Here is a 24,088-nt window from a genome sequence, read left to right on the forward strand (position 1 = left end):
TTTGGATTAACTTATTTTTGAGCTTATATGGACAGCTTATGTAATATAAATTAAGTTTTATGTTATTTTATAAGTTCGCACTAGTGAAAACTATATTTTTATAAGCTATTTTATCATAAACTACCTTGACAAAGTTATAATAATAAATAAAAATTGCATAAATTGTTTGCATAATCTCAAAATCGAAAATATTGATCCTATTTTTTGATCCTACCGATAATGTTTAAAACATTGCTGAAAAAAATAGATATCGACTCAAATTAAGAATGAGTGTAGGATAATTTAGGTACTAAAACCATCTCCAATGGTGGGTACTTATTATTTTAAGTACTGGTACTTAATAGGTACTCACATTGGAGCAAAACACAAAGAGTACCTGATAGGTACCAGTTCTACGATAAGAAGTGGTACCTATTTTGTTTTTGCGGGTCTCATTTATAATGATGTATAGTTATTGGTGGAATATGTTATTGGTGGGACTCATTTAAAACTTTTTAAGAGATTTGGGTTGAAGTGATTAAGTACTTATTAGGTACTATTATTAAAAAATTATAAATGAGTGATGTGTATACGTGAGGTCCAATTAAGTACTCAAAAATGAATATTTCCATTGTGGATGCTCTAAAAGTACTATCAAATTAAATAAAGACTAAGTTTAAAATATTTTTATTTATATGGACAAAAAATATATTTAATCTATATTTTCATGTCGAGAATAAATTAATTTATCCATTATATACAATGAATGAGAGACTAACTTGTACTGTATTTAAAATGAAAATGTCAAAAATTAATTTGAATTTTAATTTTTTGTGAGGGAAATTGAATTTGGCCAGTTAAAAAATTGTGAGGAATCAAATTGTGTCTTCACATTTTGAATGTTTTGAGTTTTATTATTTTGATTATTTTCCTACTTTTAAACGCGCTAAATTAAACTATTATGATTTTTTTTTTCACATTTAGAATTTTCAAATTCAAAGAAAAGGCCAAGAAAGAAGAGGTTACCCGTTTCCTTCTCCACATTTGTGCTGTCAATTGTAGACAAAAGCTATTTTTCTCCCTTTAGTGTATTTGATTCTCTAGTCAATTTTATTCTTTTTATATGTCAAAGCAATTGATGGTCATGACTTTTTTGTGTAAGGATAAAGTCTTGAGGATTGCTTTCTTCTTTCTCTCTTTTTTGGTAAATTTATTCTTTCAATTTTTATTTTATTTACTTTATTCTTTTTATTTAAGTAATTTTGTCTTTTTTATTTCAAGTAATAAAAGCTGGTCAATAATTTTGTCTTTTTTATGTTCCTTCAAAAAAAAATTGTCTTTTTTATGCAAAGTTAAACTTTTATATGAACGTTGGTAGACTGCTTTTCGATTCGATATTATTTTTTTTTACAAGTTTTCTGATTCAATATTATTTACTTTTTTTGGTAAGTCTGATTGATATTATTAACAAATAATAATTGTTTCTTTTTTAAGAAAAAATTAGTGATTAAACTAAATCAATTATGAGATTTAAATTAAAAACAAATTTAATGTAACACAGACTACACTTTCTTTTCACGGTGTGTTAAAAATGTGTTGGGAAATATATATACCTGTATTTTCACTATGATATTATGTTTTCTGTTAACCTCTGAATTTTGGAAAAGTAATTCTAGTAATCAAAGTAAAGTTTGGTTTTAGTAAAAATTAAACTTTAATTATCAATCGTTAGTTAATTCAGTGGTGATTGGCGCTGAACTTGGTAGGGAGGACCGCAGTTCGATCCCCCGTAACTGCGATCGGGAGGGGACTGGAACCACTTGATGCCAGAACTGACCCCCGAACCCGATTAAATTGGTGGTGAACAACAAAAAAAATATTAAACTTTAATTCTCTCTTCTTTAAATAAAACTTATTAACTACTTAACACATTGTTAATATTTTTCTAGGTTACTTGTTATAGTTTCGAAGTATTCAACAATTCATACATAAGAGTTAGGATAGAAATCGTGACACGCTACTTAAAAGTTCAAGTTTCTTGTTACTTGGATCGATCTAGTGTTGTCATTGTTCATTGCTGATTTATTTTTTATGTGCTACGACTCATTATCGATTAAATTTATAAGGAAAGTAAATGAATCAACTTCTTTTTACCAACATTAAGCGGTAATTTATTTTCATCGGAGGTGTGTTCTTCTCTTTCACCCAAGTTTTTTTCATACATAAGGGTTAAAGATCGAAGTCTTGACGATTTGTTTGAAAGATTCAAGATTCTTATCACTTGAATTAATTTATTTTTGTAAAATGCATCAATATTTTATTTTGGTACAAGAAATGCTTCAATATTTTTATGCTTCAAATTTATTTATGAGATTTTTTTTTTTATATCATAGAAGGATCAAGCCCAGAGAAAAAATGATTTTGCAATTGATATGACACCATGGCAGAGTACGTGAAGAACATCGCCGAAAAGGATCCATGGGATCGATGGGAGAAAATGCACGCTCGCAACAATGTTGGTTTCGACAGAATCATCTCCAAATTGGAGATTCTACTTCAACACTACAACTGCTCGCCGAGCTCTTCCCATGGTGCATCGAACTCACCCAAATACATCCCTACATCAGAACCAGAACCATTGAATATCAATTTGTTGATGCATGATGAATTACGTTCACCTGCAAAACAGGTCGAGGTTCCTTCTGTTCATGAGCAGCTATTAATGGAAGAAGAGATAGTCGCTTTTGCAAAACAGATCGAGGATCCTTCTGTCCCCGCTAAGCCAATTTTAGAATCGCCGGAGCCGTATTTTGACAACTTGGTTACTGATTCGACGAAACTAGTAGATGATCTCGGCGAATTAGCTTTTGATAACGTGCAGAGGATTGGAGAATTTCGACGAGAGGATGGGTTTGAGGTTCAATGTGACACAAATCTCACGGTTCATAACAGTGGAATTATAGCGACACCAGAATTGTCGAAAGCAGAGCCAATCACAACACATTCAGTCCATAACGACGATACTTCACGGCTCGACGAATCGCAACGCAAAGTCACCGACAATGATGTAGCGGGAAATCGAGGTTTATCTCTTCAAAGTGAAATTCCTTTTGCATTGTATTTGACAAGTATAGTGAATAATCATGCTAGTAGTATGGAACCTAAGTTTCAATTACATTGGGATGATCTCTTAACTAAGCACAAGGTGGTGCTAGTGTCAATATATGGAAATTTAGCAGTTGACATCACAGGGATTCAATATGATTCTAGGCTTATTCCTCCTGATGCACAATCTAGTTTACTCAATTTTGGCCACCATGTGTTTGCTGAAATGTGTGAGCAAGGTGTTCTCTCTTGGACTGGCTTAATTCTAGGCTCTGTGGCTAGAATTAATGGCTGGAATGGGAAGCAGGTTCAGTCAGACCGTACAAGCCTTGCAAGTTTCACAGAATGGTATGAGACACCACTACCTAAACCACCAGTTTCTGCATTATTGAGCCCTCTACTATCACTTGAACCACCTAATGGTGTAGCCGTTGAGAACCGCTTAATGTTTCCACCGCCGCCAAAACCACCAGGTCACGGTTTTCAATTGCAAGTGACGCGGGCAACCGCTGTTCTTCCACCACCTCCTGAGCCTCCCGATGTAGAACACATAGTGGTGGTTTTGCAGGGATTTGCTACACTTATATTTCCTTGTTTGACTGGCTTAAGGAGCTTGTATCGAAATGGATATCGTGTGACTGACTCGATACTTGAGAGCTTGAGCATTTTGTCTCAACTTGTGATTCTTCATAATTTTGACAGCAAATTTTATACCTTAGTTTCCATATTAATAATGAAGTTAGTGCATGCAAGAACCCAACAGTGGAATTTTCTAAAGGTTAGTAATCAATACAGTGGGAAAGGAAATGTTAATTTGGATGAGATGTACGCTTCTTATGAAAACAGGGGTCTGCTAGCAGTAGTCAATTACACTCTACATGACTTATTAGCATTTCATGCATATGGAGCTGATATCAATCAAAATAAAGAAATGTGTGTTGAAGCCTTGCAACATTTGAAAAGCTTCTGCCCTTTTGTTGATAATCTCAAACTAGATATAACTTGCATTAATGCAATAGCTTCTTGTTTCTCAAGATTTGAGTATAGCAACTCAGAGAGTTGGCACTTGGGTAGGGAAGCCAAAGTTGATGTTGGCTGGTGGATAAAATATCTTTCAGTTTTGAGGATTGATAATTTTCAAATAGTCATAACAATTGAAAACTCTACATTCTTTGTATTCTATTTGTCTGATATTCACTTTAGCAATTACCATGTATGTCATGATGTGGAGCTTGTGAGCACTGTGGCGTTTTCACATGCAAAGGGTTCTCTTCAAATCTGAAATTCTGGTATAGCAGAACCAGATGTTGTATAGAATGTCGAGACATCTGGTCTGACATGAATAACACGGCAAGGCATATAACATTAAAACGGATACTGAAGAATAATGTTTGATCAGATGTTCCAACATTCAACTTAGAGAATGTCATACTTAATGTTGGAACATCTTACGAAACATAATAAAATCAACAAGTAAATAAACTGCACAGGAAATTGTTAACCCAGTTCAGCCAATCTGCCTACTCTGGGGGATACCAATCCAGGAAGGAAATCCACTAATAGCTCTAGTCACTAAGACCTCCAGCAAACCCTTTGAATTTACGTCTTACACTAAGACCTCCAGCAAACCCTCGGTTTACGTCTTACACTAAGACCTCCAGCAAATCCTAGGTTTACGCCTTATGACCTCGACACTACTCATGCAACTTCTGCCTAGGAACTCCTAGACATGAGATCCCATCTCACTTCCACACAACCAACACAACCTGTGTTGTTCATATAATGTTGAATAAAATGTGGTGACAATCACCGTGACATATTTTACTCTTGCTTAAAAGCTTCGAGTAAATCACACACAGTTAACTCCGTACTTCAAAGCTTAGGAGTAACCTTACACAATAACAAACTCAGTTCTTAACTCGTGTTATAGAATCCACAAGTAAGAATCACAATTAAAAAATACAAACACTATCTCCTTGCTTAAAAGCTTCAGAGATATTACAATACTCAACTCATTACCTAAAGGTTTCTGAGTGAGGACATAGTGACCATCTCACAACCCGAGTGGTTCACTTACACCAACTCTCCTAGAGAGTGGCTCAAAAACACGAAACCCTAAAGACTACATCTTTGATAAACAATGGTTTCGGTTGATTAAAATCTTGGTCTTGAGTCTTCTTTATATAGACAGAGCTAGCACGCTCCTGATCTTCCAAGATAAGCTTCAGAACACAGCTGGTCTTTGAGTCACGTCCAGCTAAGCAAATCAGACCTTAATAAAATCTTTCCTAAAATAGTTTATCCTCTTTAGGAAATAAACAATGTGTTGAATCATTCTATTATGTCTTGATAAGAACATATCTGCACTTAATAACGTCTTGATCAGATCAAATCTTGATATACACGTTTGTAGAGTGGATTTCCATATATAGCAGATACGTGTAATAAATGCGCGAGATTTGGGCAATCTGACTGTCGTACCCAAACATGTTACAACATTTGGTCCAACATCTTTTGTACCTAACATGTTGAAACATTTGGTCCAACATCTTGCTTGTATATTTGTTTTAGCAAAATGAGGCCAACACACAAATATCCAACAATCTCCCCCTTTGGCAATTTTTGGCTAAAACAACTTCAGCCCATTAATTAGCACAGAGAGATTTAAAAACCATACAATCCTTCAAGTCAACGTGAGCACACAAATATGAAGGAAGGTAGAACATCTTCTATGTTACTTCCAAAAGATTTCCTCAAATGAAAATAACGCACAGGGTAAAGAAATAAACTTTACCATAAACCATCAGAGGCATACACATCAGCGGAATCATAACATACTTAGCTTCATCCTTCAGTAGAGAGAAATAAACTCTCACAAGCACACTTGGGAAAAATAAATTCCCACATCAACATCAAGATGTTTCAACATGTTGTAGCGCATCATAACATCCATACATTAAGCACACATAGGCAAAGAACTTGATATTGCATTACTCCCCCTTAATATCATATCAGGGAAAAACATACTTTTGCTCCCCCTGAATACATCAGCTCATGCATCTCATCAGGCCATCAGAAAAACTGGTTCTTAAAAACTGGTTCTTACTCCCCCTGAATTCATGCATGTCACTGCACACACTACTACTTCTTCATAGACAGGCTAGACTAGCATGTCACAACATCAGATACAACATTATAAAGTAGCAGACAAACACAAACATACTACTCCCCCTTTTTAGCCACAAAATATGCCAAACAAAAACTTCATGCATTAAGAGCAATAGTAATGAACATCACAGAAATCCATAGTGCAGAATATCAGAGCATAACAAATCCATAGTCTTGAAATAGCAGAAGCATTACATCACGTACCAACAAAAAAGACAAATGTCCTCAACATTATGCTCCACATCATATAATCATCAGATACCACATACTTCTACCGCACACAAAACACATCACATATCACAACTCCTTAAGGAAACCACAAAGTAGCAGTTGGGAAGAGTAAATTCTCACATAGTTGAGAAAAATAAGTTCTCATGCATCCAGGATGTTCCAACATATGGCAGGACATCATCCAGAGCAAACAAATAGAGCTTTGCACAACAGAATAGTAACTACTTACTGCATTATGCTACTTCCCCTTAAAATCAGAATTAGAGCAAAAATTAATTTCACTCCCTCCAAATACATTGACACATGCTTATCAGAATGATCATCAGAAAACAATTCTTACTCCCCCTCAATTTTATCATCCATATCAGCACATAAGCATACAGCAACACAGATTCAATACTACACCACTCAGATTAGCAGATGTTTAAGCATCAGACACCACATCATATAGTAGAACACATCCAACCACTAAAAGAGCATGCATATGTTTCAACATCAGGTAGCACAACAGACATTAGCAGCAAAACATATCATGCCTACCAACTACTAAACTACTTCCCTTTTTAGTCAGAAGTTTAGACAAAATAGGGTCTTCATGCATTAATCAAAGAGTACAATAGTATAGATATCCAAGAACATAGTGCACAGAGCTACTACAAACGAAGACAACACCATGGGATACATACCTCATCAGATATAAATCAGCAGTGAAGTCATCATCAAATAGCCTAAAACAGATCACACTTCATCAGCACAAAACTTTCAACATGATGACCAAGATGTTTCACCATCTAGTAGCACATCAGATAGCACAGGTTCCTCCGGTATGGTATCAGAGCATTGACAACAAAGATGTTTCAACACATGATAGCACAACACATAGCACATGTTAGCAAAGATGTTTCAACATGTCTATTTAGCGTGGTATCAGAGCGAATAGGAGCAATCACAAAATACGTCACATGTTAGCAAAGATGTTGCAACATATGGTAGCACAGGTTCTAGCATAGATTCTTCCAGCATGGTATCAAAGCACGTGGTCTTCCAATCAGGGCATGGAGCATCCATCTAGCCAAAACTCCCCTTGTACACATGATCCCATCTTTGTGCAAAGGAAGCACGATGAAAGGAAACATTGTCACAGAGAGCAACAAACACATTCTGAGGGATCTTTTTCGCACCAGACTTTTTCTTTGAGGCAAAGGGTGTGATGTCTAGCACATCCTCCTCAACATCATACTTAGAGTCACTTGAAGATGCTTCCTTTCTTTTCAGACTCTGTCTCTTCTTACTAGCAGGCACATTAACCTCATACATATTCTTTTCAGAATCAACCACTTTTTCATTAAGTGGCACAGTTTGATGAATTTCTTTAGACTGGGAGACCCTTCTTCAACCTCAGTAGAATTCTCTTCATCAGACCCTGTTTCTTCATCAGATGAGTCAGATGGGTCAATAGATGTCCCAACATTTTTCACCACAACAGTTTCTTGAACAGGTTTCTGGATAATAGGAACATCAGCCTTAGGTTGATCCACAGATGTGTCAACGTCTGTCACAACATCCTTTTCAGGAACTGTTTGTTTTGATTTATCAACAACAGAACCAATAGCATCTTTTGTCTGAGATACATCAGCAACAAGAACATCTATAATTGTGTTTGTGGAATCAGCAACATTCACACCAGCAGAGATAATAATGTCAGGAACTAGCAATACTTCTCATAGCTTCTTTCTCCTTTAAAGCACAAAGGGAGAAATAAACTCCCATATACTGAAGAAAATAAATTCTCATACATCAGAGAAAAATCAATTCTCAAAAATCAGATCAGGATGTGTAGACATCATGGTGACATCATAGTATAACATATTTTGTGAGAACATAAAGCTAGAGGTTTCAAAAGAAGATCTGAAACTGTCACATATAGTAGTAGTAATCACATTTAAGTATCACAAATCTGACCATTATCACATCTGATTGCAACACATCTGAACACATATAGTACTTCTCATCAGAATGCACATCCACACAAATAGTCATAGCATGACCAGTTCTCTTTCTGTCATACTTTGAGCAATAGCTTGGTCACGTGGAAGATCATCAAGATCAGTTTCTTCTACCGCAGTCTAAACTTCAATACTCCAAACCACCACCAGGTTTAAGACTCTCAGAACCATATCAGCATCAGTGTGGGGAATTGTAGAACAGGTTTCAACAACACGAACAGGTTGGTCCAAGATGTTTCAACATCTGATGTGACATCAGACTCAGGTGAGGTTTCTTTGGGGGACACAACCACAACTTTAGTGGGGGATAACAAAGTGACAGAATCAACAACTTTGAAATATGACACATGAAAAAATTTCAAAAAAAATGTCATCAACAACCACAGCATTCATACTAGACTGACCTATGGTTTTAAGAGATCTTGGTTTATCTAGAATTACAATTTCAGAGGCAGATCTCACAGATGTTTCAACACTACCCACAACATTTGAACTGACAAAAACCTTTAACAGAGGTAACAAAATTTGATTCAACATTTAGGGGTGACAACTGAATCAATGAGGTTATCAAAACGAGTTTGGTAGGTTTATTAACATCATCAACAAACATAGATAGACTTTTCTAGGACCTTTTGAGAGATAAGATTAACCTGGATAATGGATTTAGAAATAGGTTTCCTAGATGATGCACATTTTGTTGACCAAGCAAAATAGGAGTAGATTCAGATGGATTCAAAGTATTCACAGACCTTTTATGCATTCCCTTCTGACACGTGAGTGATCACACTGTCCATTTCACTTCCTTGTTGATCTTACAGGAAACATGTCTCGAATAATGTTCTAACATTCAGTCAGACATTGTCTTCTTTTACTTGCATTGATCAACACATCTTCAAACATATTGTCTTCCACTTGATTCTAAGTGTTCTCCTTTCACTTATACTTAGTGACACATACCAAGACATCTGAATATCTGAATTTGTGACATCTCTCAATAATGAAGACTCTTGGAAAGTCCTTCCAAAAAATCTGTAGAGAAAAATAAATTCTCCCAAACTCAACCATTTAACCACTCGAGAGATATGTGGATAACTGATATAATTATTCAGCTTTACATGACTAGAATTAACCATGCCTTGTTAATAATTTCAAAATGTCACAACATGTTGTCTGACATCATATTCTCATATGAGGCATAAGATCTCCACAAGCTTGTACAACACTCTAGACAATATATATGTACCAATGCAATCCACAGATAAACACATGACTCTATCTGTCATAGATAATCAGGGTTCCAGCTGAAGATGAAAACTCGAGCACTAAATGAAAAACATGTGAAAGACTTCATGCCTTCATGTTGAAGGGCAACACCAACTCCCTCAGTAGAGTTGATTCTGAGTCAGATATTCTCACTTCTTGAGAATACATCCAAGCATTCTGACCTCTTCACTTAACAAGGACACATCTGATCAATGTCCTAGCAGAACCACACTATGTATCATGATCTTTTGAATAGGCAGGATGTCATGCATACAAGGTGTAAAGTCACTCACAAAATCCAAAATCATCTTAGTTTGCTTAAAAGCTTGACTAAGATCCTGATTATCAACCCTTTTCTAGAGTGACTTGCAACAGAAGAAAACCAAAGACAATTATCAAACCTCAGTATTTGACAATATTCTTCTGCCCTTTCATTCACTAGTAGTTGTTGATACTAGTGGAATAAATAGTCATGCATTGCTAGAGCATACTATTAAAACAAGATCAGAACCTCCACATTCTTATTCACATAGTCAGAAACACGTCTTCTGATCATACAGCTTGAGCACTCCCATACACAATCTCAAGCACCTTCCACAGAACAGCCATCAATAAATATGATGTTACAACATCATTTAGGACATCAGCTTCTGATTTTGGAACCCAATTACATTGGTTCATAAATCATCATTCAAAAGGACTTATTGTGCATAGACATCCTTCAAGAAGCTCCCAATAGAGTACCATCAATGCAGATCATCCAGGTTTTTCAAAACACCTGAATACCATGAAGAGAAATAGACTCTCATATATTCTCTGAACTATAAAGTTCAGACTGCATAATTGCACAACTCTTCAGACAAATACATCAGTTTTATGCATAACTTCAACAGAGGATATACATATACTTAGCTCCCATTAAAGTATTTATCATTTGTCAGATAGGATTACCTTCTCACACAAGGTAGGACATTAGATCTGACATCATTCTTCTGCACATGTATGGCACCAACAGATGACATCCACTCATGATAGTTATTCTAACAAAAGATCATTCCAGATTAGGTCAGTTGCTTGACCTTGTACTCCACCCTGAGTAGAACCAGCTTCCTTGGCTGAAGAAGCAGACGTTGGAGAAGATGTTTCAACATTAATTCTGACATCAATCTCAATCCCATCGGTTTCATCCTGAACTATGGTCTAGAGATACCATAGTAGTCCATAACTCTTGCAAGGGGACACAGGAGAATCAACCATCAACCTTCAATATCAAATCATCCACACATGCAGGGACGTGCATATTATACATCCCCAAAACTTCTTCTAATGTTCAAACCTCTTGTCTTACTTTAAGATGTTTGATGTCATTCTTCTGAACCTATAGAGGAGATTCCCTCTAACAGGTATCTGGAACATTTTGATCCAACACAATATCAGGTATCACAGATGTGACAGTACTTAGCACAACATCAGTCTTAGGTGCCCAAGATGTGCCAACATTCGACACCACATCATTCTCAGAGACAGATTCTTTGAGAGACTCATCAACAAACTCATTTGTGACCTTAGTGGAAGCATTAACTACATCATATGAATTTCCCTTGATTAGCGTGCACCAGACAATGGAGAGAGGGATACAACATATACTTCCTTTCACTTCAACACAAACACACATTTGGATCAGACATGAACTAACCCAAGAGGTCAACCATATGTTGATTGTGTCCTAACCAACAAACTTATCTAAGACAAGTTTCTAGCGTAGAAACCATCTCAGACACAGATGCCTCCTCTTCCAGGTCAGGAGAAGCTTCCAAACATATGTAACCAACACACACTTGTTTAGCACCCAAGCATCTGCCATGCCCTACTGTCATCCAACAAGATTCTGCAGAATCTCCTCATCAGATGTTCCGTCAGATGTTCCAACATCTGGTAAGACATCAGTTCCCGGAACACACCAAGAAATCATTTATCAAACCCACTGGAGGTTAGCTTTTTAGAGTTGGAAGCAAAAATAAATTGCTCATAACTTCCTTCAGATCCTTTTTCAACAAACTCATACGTGAGTGCCTTTATGAGTGGACTTGAGATCACCCCCAAGTATCTTTGGCATCTCTAACGAGTTAAAAAAAAACTCTTCCCGAGCATCACCACACCAGGGCTTTCATCATAAAACAGAGTGGTGCATCCTCAACAAATAAAACCACCAGGAGTTTTCCATCAGATATATATGCAGCGGAATTCAAATCACAAAACTCCTAAACAAACTTCAGGCATAACACAATAACACAGGTTTGAAAATAAATCAAACCATACAGCAACTCATCACAAGATCTACACGCCTGAACAACAATAAACAGGTCTAATACACACCCTGTCATGAATAGTCCATCCTCCACTTCTAGGGACCATTCAATCAATGTGAACTTCTCCAAGTTCAAACAAATTTTCAGTATTCCTTTCTTGCCCATAACCAGAAAGTATCTTCCCTAGGATCTCATCCAGAAAACAGAACAGGATGCCTGCTCTGATACCAATTGAAATTCTGGTATAGCAGAACCAGATGTTGTATAGAATGTCGAGACATCTGGTCTGACATGAATAACACGGCAAGGCATATAACATTAAAACGGATACTGAAGAATAATGTTTGATCAGATGTTCCAACATTCAACTTAGAGAATGTCATACTTAATGTTGGAACATCTTACGAAACATAATAAAATCAACAAGTAAATAAACTGCACAGGAAATTGTTAACCCAGTTCAGCCAATCTGCCTACTCTGGGGGATACCAATCCAGGAAGGAAATCCACTAATAGCTCTAGTCACTAAGACCTCCAGCAAACCCTTTGAATTTACGTCTTACACTAAGACCTCCAGCAAACCCTCGGTTTACGTCTTACACTAAGACCTCCAGCAAATCCTAGGTTTACGCCTTATGACCTCGACACTACTCATGCAACTTCTGCCTAGGAACTCCTAGACATGAGATCCCATCTCACTTCCACACAACCAACACAACCTGTGTTGTTCATATAATGTTGAATAAAATGTGGTGACAATCACCGTGACATATTTTACTCTTGCTTAAAAGCTTCGAGTAAATCACACACAGTTAACTCCGTACTTCAAAGCTTAGGAGTAACCTTACACAATAACAAACTCAGTTCTTAACTCGTGTTATAGAATCCACAAGTAAGAATCACAATTAAAAAATACAAACACTATCTCCTTGCTTAAAAGCTTCAGAGATATTACAATACTCAACTCATTACCTAAAGGTTTCTGAGTGAGGACATAGTGACCATCTCACAACCCGAGTGGTTCACTTACACCAACTCTCCTAGAGAGTGGCTCAAAAACACGAAACCCTAAAGACTACATCTTTGATAAACAATGGTTTCGGTTGATTAAAATCTTGGTCTTGAGTCTTCTTTATATAGACAGAGCTAGCACGCTCCTGATCTTCCAAGATAAGCTTCAGAACACAGCTGGTCTTTGAGTCACGTCCAGCTAAGCAAATCAGACCTTAATAAAATCTTTCCTAAAATAGTTTATCCTCTTTAGGAAATAAACAATGTGTTGAATCATTCTATTATGTCTTGATAAGAACATATCTGCACTTAATAACGTCTTGATCAGATCAAATCTTGATATACACGTTTGTAGAGTGGATTTCCATATATAGCAGATACGTGTAATAAATGCGCGAGATTTGGGCAATCTGACTGTCGTACCCAAACATGTTACAACATTTGGTCCAACATCTTTTGTACCTAACATGTTGAAACATTTGGTCCAACATCTTGCTTGTATATTTGTTTTAGCAAAATGAGGCCAACACACAAATATCCAACAAAATCTCCAATGAGTCACTAGATACAAAGATGAGACATCAAGCAACTCAATTATGTGGCAACACAATCCAATTAATTGAGAAGCTTCATGCTACTTTAAATACAGCTGTGTTATTACATAATTGTGGGGTATGTGACATGTCTAAGATGATTTTAGATTGTTCTAATTTTCTAATTGTGGGGTATATAAAAACTGGTGTATTAGACAGAAAAGTATTGCTATCTTTGGAGCTTGTTTCTAAATGTTGGATGGTTGTGGCGATGCAAGTAGATTATGGAGATTTTGATCTTATGAGATTGAATTGTGGTTGTGTCTACTGTGTTTTGAGGTTGAAGAAAAGAGACATCACCTCCTATTCAAGTTTAGCTGTGCTTAGTCAATTTAGTTTGATTCACTATTGCTTTAGGAATGCTCATCTTTCTATTTGGTTGCCTAAATTCAATATTCAAGGGAACATTGCTGATAGTTATGGTCTTTGTTTTCTTCTTTTGGTTACCTATGCTACTGTTGGCATTTGGAAGGATGCCAAACAATTGTGGTTGGGTGGGGCTGCAATGAAGTGCGTGTTTGAAGGCGACTATTGGAAATTTGCACAACCATTGTATTATGTAGAACTCAATACTCGAAATGGGCCGCAATTAGCATACAAGAAAAATCAGAATACACAAAATATTCTTGCCACTAAAAGTAACTTTGGCAAAATTTCTCATTGCCTAAGTGATAAAACTTATGCTGATGTGCAGATGTTTCCTTTGTCATGGGGTGGTGCATTTGAATTTAGCCATGTCATAGTTACCTCAATGGACTCACTGGAAGATGATATTTTGGATGGTGATCTCAATGCTATTTGCATAAACATCAACTTCTTAACTGAGGTGGTGACGACATCCATTTGGACCATTTGTAATCAGTTTCTAATTTCTTGTGCCCACTTCAAACAATGGGATCCCGGTCAGCATTTGGAGATGTGCACAACAATTTGGTCCTTCAAATTCAAGCAATGGGATCCGGGTAAAATTGGTGCTATGAGTAATTTTTACAACCTTGAGGACAAGGTTGATTTTAAAGGGGAGGGTATTGTAATGAATCTACTAAATTGGATAGGCCCAAAATAGGAGTTAGTCAACTTCAGCCCAAAAAAAATGGGACTATGTGGAGAAATGAGTTATTATTAATAGGGTAATAGGAGTATTTTGTGAGTTATGTGATTGGTGAAGTTGTTATTCTTCTCTCCCAAACTCTCTTTTCACATCTCAAATTCCTTTGTATTGCAACTATTTGATCTAAGTTCAATAAGAATGATTCCTATCTTAGCTTTATTTCCTATTCAATTTTAGTATCATTTCAGAATGCATACAATCCAACACATTAGAAATAAATTAGTAACAATAAATCCTATGATGTGTCAAAAAGAAAAACAATAAATCCTATGAGTGCAAGTGTGCAACATGCCATCATCAGCAATTATAAATCATGTTGAGCCCACTGGAAAAAAAAAGCCAGTCCTTAACTAATGCATCCATGATCCATCATCAACAACATTAATGAATGTTTTTATTATGATCATTGAAATGACGTCATATCACTTATTTAAAGCCGTTAATATGGAATATACTTTTAAATAGATTAAGAGGACTTTAACCTAAAATTAAGCGCTTTGCAAAATAAGCTAAAGTTAGGGCATTTTTTGCATTTTAATACTTTTGACAGTTTGGTGAAGCATAAGAAAGTAAGACATATAATTTGGTTAGCAACTACTTTGAGTCTATGGCGTGCACGAAATAACATCATGTTTAGAGGAGAAGTGGTTAATTTGTCTTCCTTAGTGGATCAAATTATGTTTATTTCTTGGTTTTGGTTTATAGGACGAATAGGGAATATCTATTCTTTTGTATTTTCTGATTGGTGTAATGACCAGTTAGTGTGCATTTAAAGCATCTAACAGTTTATTTTTTCTTGAATTGTAAGGTTTGAGTACACCTAGTACTTCTTATAATTCAATTTTTTCTTATAAAAAAAAAAGCTAAAGTTAGGGCGTCAAAATCATAATTTTATGAAAGTTAGGGGTCAAAAGTGCATTTGAGTTTTTTTTTTTCTTAACTAGACCAAATTTGGCTATTGCAACTTTTCTTGGTAGCAAAAGATTCAAACTTGTTTCCCCTAGGAATCGAATTCGGATTCTCTAAACAATTTATCACACGGAGAGTTTATTAACTAGTCCAATATCTTGCTAAACTACGTGTCTATTTATGTCTTACAATATGCTATTTAAATAAATAAATGATAAAAGAAAATTAGTAACTATTCGTTCTTTTGTCCCAAAAAAGATAATTAGTCGTTAAAATTATAAGAGTCGATGAATTTAGGATTCACATTTTAATTTAGTCCTTAATTAATAACTAAAATGTCTATTTACTCAAATGAAAATATTGATGTTTTAGAATTTTCATGTGTAATTCATATCTCTTTTAACTAAATCCTTAATTAAAAAATGAATTTTCATGTATAATCTGTTGGGTACACACCCAGCCAAGCCCAACTCAATGTTTAAGGATCCAAATGGTTCAGCCCAAACTAGAGAAATTAATAAGAGATGTTTTCTCTCCCGACCTCCCGTGTTTCTTTTATATCTCCTGAATTTCCAATTTTACCATTGGAAAAACTTCGGTTTGTAGAAACCGAAGTTTTTTTTACCTTGAAAACAAATTTCGGTTTCTAAAAACCAAAATTTACTCTGAATTTGCACTAGAAAAAATTCGGTTTCTGCGAACCGAATTTTTCTGCAAGGGTAAAATTGGAATATTGGAGGGTATAAAAGAATCACGAGGTTGGGAGAGAAAACATCTTAATAAGAAGAGTGTGCATCACTCTCATTTGGACCTTCTTTCTTTTGTTTTTTTTGTTTTGAAATTTTGGACATTCTTTATAATATTTAAAGTGTGTTGATCAGTTAAAAAATAAATGGCCGGACAAAATCCCTAAAGTTATACTGTGTTTAATTTTAAAATTGTTCATGAGATTGAACAAACTAGAGAGAAAAGACCGAACAATATCCTAAAATTTTTGTTACTCCCAAAACCACATGACAATTTTATTTATTTATTTTTTTGGTATTAGCCCTCTAGTTTTTAGGGGAAATGACTTCAATAATACAGAGTTCGACCGCGAAATAAGTAAAATCTGACCAATAATTATTCCTATTAGAAATCGAATTTGGGTTCTTCAGAACAATTCATCATGGGAGTAACTTATTAACCACTTGAGCTCAATTTATTAGTTCACGTGACAACTTTTTGTGTCAAGTTATCTTTAAATATTGTACAAAACACTTTTTGATAAAGACTTAAAGGGAGCTTGTTCCTCTGTAATCTGTCTTTAGTTTTTTTATATTCCTTATCTTATTAAAAAAAAAATATTGTACAAAACAACAAGTTATTCAATACCTTAAAAGTTTATTCATTTCATCCAATTAGAGAGTAAATATTAGACGGTTGTTAAAAAAGAATATTATTAACACTCTTCGGTCGGTTAATAAAGGCAAAAGAATATATGATACTCAATCATGAACAACAGCACAATCTTTAGAACTCAAGGACACGATGGAATCTGTTCAAGTAAGGTCATGTCCACAACCTTGGTGTTTGGACTAAAAATGATGTATTCAGTAACCTCTTTGAATCCAATATATAAATCATGTATATATTATGGTTACAAAATAATTGTTTACAATCAAATAACTTGTAATCAGTTTTCTCAATTATATATCTACCTATAGCTAATAATTGCATACACGAAAACAACTTAGAGTGTACCTCAACACAAACAAACTCAAGAACCTTAGAACCTTAAACTATAAGCTACCTAGAAGTTCTACAAGTCCAAGAAGAAGCTGTATACAAACTAGTATCTTTCCATCCAAGCCTTAACATGCCATCAACTTGAGAAAGACTATAACCATGAGTTGGTGAAAACATGTTCAATATCAATTGTGCTTGAGCCATTGAATTAGAACTCGTTGAAACTTGCTCAAAACTATTACTTGCAACAAGCTCATTTCTCCAAAGCCTAAATTTTTCTTCACCACTTCTCTTAGGTCCTCCTATTGCCAATATATTGTTAATCTCTTTAGAGAGAAGATTATGTTCAACAATGTTTCTATTAGCATCATCACTATGCAAATATGATCCAAGAGAATCAAAAAGTGTTGAATAGTAATGCAATGAACCAACAAAACGGTCCAAAAATGAACCTCCAATGTTAACATCTTGTTCTACCAAAGTTATGATTCTTGGTTCCAATTCTTCAAGAAGTCTCAAAGTTTTCCAATCTGGTCCAGTTGAATCATACAAAGAATGTTGCAACCAATGAACTGCAAGTGTCTCATTAGGCCTAATTTGCAACATGGAAACATCAACAACTTCGCCGAATTTACATGCTATAGGGTAAAATTCCAAACACAAACCAAGCCTTCTCGCGAAATTCGAGAGGTTTTTCCCCGTCTCAACAAGAAGCTCCATCGACGCTCCCATCCCCGTCATTCTGACATTTGGTCGACCCTCCATTCGAGTAGCGAGTATGTGAAAAAAAGCCGGCCATTGAAGACCTTGCATGATATCCAAATCAATTATGTGAATGTCATTACAACGATTCACCGCTTCGAGAATCGCTTGGTTTGAAGTGAAATGTGAAAATTTGATGAAAGGTGAAATATTGTTGAACACTTGTAGTGCTGAGTGAATTGTTCTATGATCAATCAAAGGTGAACATACTCCAAGCCATGAATTCATGACTCTACTAATCATAGCTTTTGCAAAATAAGCAACAACACGTTCAGCACATGATGTTTTGAAAGGTGAAGCTAATTGTGTTAACTCTAGTAACATTCTATGAGCTTCACCAAGATTTTCAACTGAAATTGCCACAGCACATTCCATTAAAAGGGTTATCAAATTCAACCCTTGATCACATTCATAATCATTATTATTATTATCTAAGTTGTTGTTTGTTTGAATGTGAAGATTATGAATATTATTATCTGAAGTGTTTAGTGGTAAGTGATCTTCAACGAAGTGTTTAGTAATGTGTTCAACCCAATCACATACCTCATTATTTTGTCCTAAGTTTAAGGAATGATTTTCTGTTAGTGATTTTGGATAAGGGTTTGTTTGGATTGGAGGTGGCAATAATAAGTCATTTGTAATGATTGTGTAGTCCCATGTTTCATGCATGTGTGGATGAATCATGTTTGGATTTGCATGAAGGACTTCAAATCCCACTTTCATCATAGAAAGAAAGATATATCAAATTAAGACTTAAAATCTATAGCTACTATAATATAAAGAAAATTAATATGTAACAAAACTAATAATACAAAGAAGTAGAAAATGGAGGAGTTTGGACTGTGAATGAGAGGGAGTTTTGAAGAAGAGGGTTATGTTACTTTTTAAAGGGAGAGTTTAGTGAAAAAATAATTAATTAAAGTAAATTAAATAGAATTGTGATATTGTCAATACTCAATAATAACATTGCCAATTCCTGTTTATGGCCGGCATAATCAAGCCATTTGGAAAAGGACAACTCACTAGAAGCTAATCATAACACGTCGATTTGGCAGTGATTTTTCCATTAATTAATCAAGCTAATTATGTTATCAATCTTTTAATTATTTTAATTCTGCTAAAGAAACAAAATTCACAATTTTTGCTGACAATAATACTACAAAACTTAATTAGACATCAATGCAAGTTACTACTCCTATAACACATTTTTATTTATTATGAATGGATAAAAAATTGTGTAATTCAGATATGTTATTATTTTGTTAACACATTTATCCTTAACTCGCCATAAAAAACAAACATATATCCTTAACTCGATTTGATACTATGATAATCTGGCTTAGATCTCATTTTAAAAGTTAACTCAAAAAATGAGATGCTCAAACACATTTACACACTCAATAATTTAAAAATCTAAATAATGTGACACTCCAGACAATTTCAACATACTCCCTCCGGTCCTTATTATAAGGAACAGTTTGAATTTTTTTGATGGTCCTTTATATAAGGAACACTCCTTAAATCTATGTTTTATTAAATAAGTAATTCTTTTTATACCCTTATTGAATTGAATTGTATACTCCAATATAACCTATTCCAATGCTTAACATTAATTACACACACATTTTCTATACAAAAAAAATGGAGGCAAATTTTAGTAAACAAAGAGTCACGTAAATGATAATGTAACATTGGAATTAATTAGCTTTGTGTATAAGAGGAGTTACATTGGAATTAAAAATAGTGGTTTAGTATATTGATAATTACAAGAGACAACAATCAATTAAGACCAAGGTTATTTTTGGAATTAAACATAACATTTTAGAATTTTTAATAAAAAAAATAGGTCTCCTTGATCTGTGTGTTTTTATAATAAGGACCGGAGAGAGTATCAAAACAAATAATCAAACTACCTTAATGTCTATGTTTTCTGCCACTGCCGCTGCCACTGCCACATGAGTTAATCATCTATCGATGTTGATGCAATGATTAAAAAGTCAAACACCTAATGGAAGACACCGCTCATTGAAATAGTCCAACTCATCACAGTATATTTAAAAAATTGTCCAATACAAATCTAAGTTATTTAGCTCAAGTGGTTAATGAGCTTCATCAAAAAGAACAGATTTTGAAAAAACCCGAGTTCAATTCTTGAATGGAACAATTTTTTGGTCAGACTTTATTTACCTCGCGGCCGAACTCTGGACTACTAGGGCCCCTTTCCCTACGAGTTATATAAAAAAAAAATTGTCCAACACATATTCATCTATTAATTGGTGCTTAATTACCGACAATAATTTATGTTTAATAATAATTGATTAAATAAATAAATAAGATTTTTTTTAACGACGTGAATAATAATGTTTAACAATATTTACTTATCATAGTTTGTAAGGAAATCAATTACAATTTTTAAAAGTAAATATTAATACAGCAGTGGAAATTCAATAGATAATTTAAGAGGTGAAAAGATGAAATTTTAATTTTGAAAAAACTTAAAGTTCACTTGTGTCAGAGTATAAGTTCAAATAAGCCAATTCATCTAATCCAAGTTATGTGTGAGATATCTTGTAGTGAATATCCGGTTATCATTTTTTGTAACTCTTGCGTGAGTCTACTTGAGTTTATAGAATAGAATGATAGTGATTAATTTGGATTGAGTTGTCATCTTAGCTGGTCAGAATTGACGTAGCCGGCAGTAATCTTCTGCAGCACGGTTGCTTTGAAGAGGTGAGGATTGTACCTACAGACACTCTGACGCTCAAGTTAACTTATGCGTGAAATGAATGTTTTAGAGATAGAAAGAATTGTACATGTGTCTTCTGCAAGAGAAGGTTATATAGTTCCCAACGCGGAACCAAGATCATCAATGCAAGGATTAAGATGACGTCCTCGTCATCATTAGTTGGCGCAATAACATCCTTGACAGTTGCGCAAGTGAACACAACCTTAAGCCGATTTTTTTTTCTACCCCAACAATTATCATTTTACCCCAACATATTTTTCAAATGCCTATTTTACCCTTATCAAATTTTAGTATATTTTAATATTTTTTATTTTGTCGTTTTATAACTTTTCTGGTAGATTGATCACACCCTTGAAAAACTGTTTCGGTAAGTTTTTATCTTTATCGGCATGTTAATTTTATCGGAACACTTTTTTAAAAGTGTTCCGGTTTGGAAAAACTATGGATGTTTACCGGAAGACTTTTAAAAAGTGTCCTGGTTCGAAACATATTGCAGAATCAATGATTTTACATAAGTGTTCCGGTAGGTGTAAAACGAGTTCTTTCTAGTAACAGTTAGCCACGGTCAAACCGTGGCAAATACTATAATTTGGAAAATTTAAAAACACAATCCACAGCAGCAACAAAAAGACACAAATCATTCGACAACAAAAATCCAGTAATGGTCGGAATCATTCCATTAGAAAAAACCTCGTCCACTAAAGGACTACGAATGAATCTAACAAGGAAAAAAAAAAAAAAAAAAAACCCTTAATAGAAGCCATTGTTATCAAAGCCTTAATTGTTGGACCCATTAACACTAACCCAACAAAAACATTTTTGTTGAATTTCACTAATTCTTTATTAACCCTTTTCCCAATTGATTCTTCATTAACTCTTTTCGAAATTTTCGATCAAGATTTTGAGGACGGTGATGGAGTGAGAGAGATTGTGAAACTTTTCTAATTGACTTTGAGACGTCTTAGTCAATATGTGTGAATTGATCGGATCCGTTGACTTAACCCCTGGGAAGAAAATTGATAGGAATGGACTATGCCACTGAAAAACGACAAGTAATGGAAACCCAACCTTTGTGATTGGAGATCCCATGAAGAAGGTTCATATGGGTAAAAACAAGTTACTTGTTAGTTATGTTAGCACTAAAATTTTGTCCATTTCCTATGTGTTATGATAATGGCTATGAGAAGTGCTAAATTAAAAATAAATTTGAGGGGTAAGCTTTAAAGACTTTTAATGATTACCATAAGCCCTTATGGGTGGTGTATGGTTGTAGCATACACTAGATGGAATCACCTATATGAGTGTCAAGTGGGGCCGCTTGCATGAGACCGTACGGCGGGTCTCTAGAGCACTCATGAAAACCAGACACGCGCACGGCCTAAATGCGCAACACCGCGTAACACGAGAATTGTGGGGGTGCGATGCGGGTGGTAGACCGCTAACACACACCAAGTGTCTTTGGTTCATATAGCTTGCTACACCAATTTCACTGTGTGTTAAGTCTATCATCCTAGCACTGGTTCATATAGTTTGCTACACCAGTTTGATGCATCACACTCAAAGGTAACCCAAACAATGTTTTCGAAACAATTTTAAGTTATTCTTTAGTTTAAAAACTTTTGAAATATGTGGGGGGATTGTTGGATATTTGAGATATTTCAAAAGTTATTTATTTTTATAATTTATTAATTTAATTTGACTTGGGAATTATTTTAATTACTTATTTGATTGTAACCAAAAAAAAAATTACTTATTTGATAAGGTATCATTTAACCTATTAAATAGGAGATATATATACATCTTATTAGTTTTGGTATGTTGCATCATGTATAATTAATACCATTTTTTAGTGGAACCTTAAACCTATTCACATCACGTGTTCCTATTTCATAGCAACTAATTAGCCTATTTATTTTGATAACCGTTTTGAAAATACAAATTAAAAAAGAATTGATTTGTTTTAATTACATGGGAAGAATTCTTTATAACTTGGTCAATATATATGTATGCTTTATATAAAAACAGAGAAAAAAGTATTAAGTGATGAATACATCCCTAAACTCATTGTGTTTCATATATCTAATCCTCAAAACAAAGTATTTTCTAATAAGTGTCTGAGTTACCAACCTTGTTGATATTCTTGTGTCTTGATAGCCTCGGCATGTTTATCGTCGAGAAGAACCGGTTGTATTATGGGGGAGTTGCGCAATATTTACGGATAATTCCTTAGTTCAGTGATTACACGCCTCCGGTTAATCATTTCCAGCCATCCGCGCCAACTCTTTCATCTACATGATAGCTAACAAAGGTCACACCACTCCTTTTTTTTTTTTTTTATATGCTTTGTTTTGTTGGATTATCGGGCTTATTCGATTTTTCTGCCTAGTTCGTTAATAAATTTCTCTTTTCATAAAACCTCTCCAAACGCACGAATTCTTAAAAGCTAGGAATCTTAGCTTTAAAAAGTCAGGGCAAAATTGCCTTTGGACGCGAAAAAGATGGGTAAAACGCTCACCCAAACATATACTTAATATATTTTGTCTCCCTTTTCAATATTAAACCCATATTTTCCCAATGGAGGGTTAAGAACACACTTAAGAAAAAATAACAGGAGACAATCCTCTCCCACTTCTCTGAGGTTAACCTTTGATTAAACAAAATAATTTATTCGATTATTATTAAACGACCTTTTAGGTGAAAGTGATGTCTATATAATTGTTAGTTTATTCTGGCTGTAGTGCCTTTGAACGACCATCAAGTTATTTTACCAAGCTACAAGGACAGTTTAATATACAAACCATATTGCTTAGTCTTCATTGAAATGCATCTCTCTTGATCAATAAACATAAACATATAGTAAATTATTTATTGATTTGTAAGCTTGCCGACTTGTATTGTATTGTTGTGCACTTTTGTGGTCAGAGGTTCACATTTTTTAATAGTATGCTTCAAACGACACGGCACAAGAAAAATGGTATCAGAATCTAGTGCTTCTTAATATGTCATTTAACCTTGTCATTTTGACATTTTCTAGATTTAGGCTGCTTCATATGTAACAGCTTCACTGGAATATGAGAATACTATATTTAGTTAAAGAATGGGAAAGCATGTACCGTTCCAAGTGCAAAAAATTAAATTAGTGCAGTGTGTAAAGTAACCAAATGTTC

General features: G+C 34.7%; 2 protein-coding genes across 3 annotated transcripts; one reads left to right on the top strand and one right to left on the bottom strand.

The window, feature by feature from the left end:
- Positions 1 to 2,388: 2,388 nt before the first annotated feature.
- LOC123913321 lies at positions 2,389 to 14,929 on the top strand. 2 transcript variants are annotated; one of them, XM_045964038.1, is made up of 3 exons: positions 2,389 to 3,557; positions 3,942 to 4,360; positions 13,619 to 14,929. In XM_045964038.1, the coding sequence occupies exons 1-3, from the start codon at positions 2,420 to 2,422 to the stop codon at positions 14,729 to 14,731; spliced, it is 2,670 nt and encodes an 889-aa protein (XP_045819994.1). In that variant the 5' UTR covers positions 2,389 to 2,419; the 3' UTR covers positions 14,732 to 14,929. The 2 variants fall into 2 exon arrangements, with proteins under 2 accessions (XP_045819994.1, XP_045819988.1); XM_045964032.1 differs by having other exon boundaries at positions 2,389 to 4,360.
- A 2,377-nt stretch (positions 14,930 to 17,306) lies between these two features.
- Positions 17,307 to 19,010, bottom strand: LOC123887292 (protein SCARECROW-like). The gene has a single exon (XM_045936583.1). It carries the CDS (start codon positions 18,899 to 18,901, stop codon positions 17,474 to 17,476), a length of 1,428 nt encoding a protein of 475 aa, XP_045792539.1. The 5' UTR covers positions 18,902 to 19,010; the 3' UTR covers positions 17,307 to 17,473.
- Positions 19,011 to 24,088: the final 5,078 nt, after the last annotated feature.

Source organism: Trifolium pratense, linkage group LG1 (assembly GCF_020283565.1).
Source record: "Trifolium pratense cultivar HEN17-A07 linkage group LG1, ARS_RC_1.1, whole genome shotgun sequence".
NCBI lineage: Eukaryota > Viridiplantae > Streptophyta > Magnoliopsida > Fabales > Fabaceae > Trifolium > Trifolium pratense.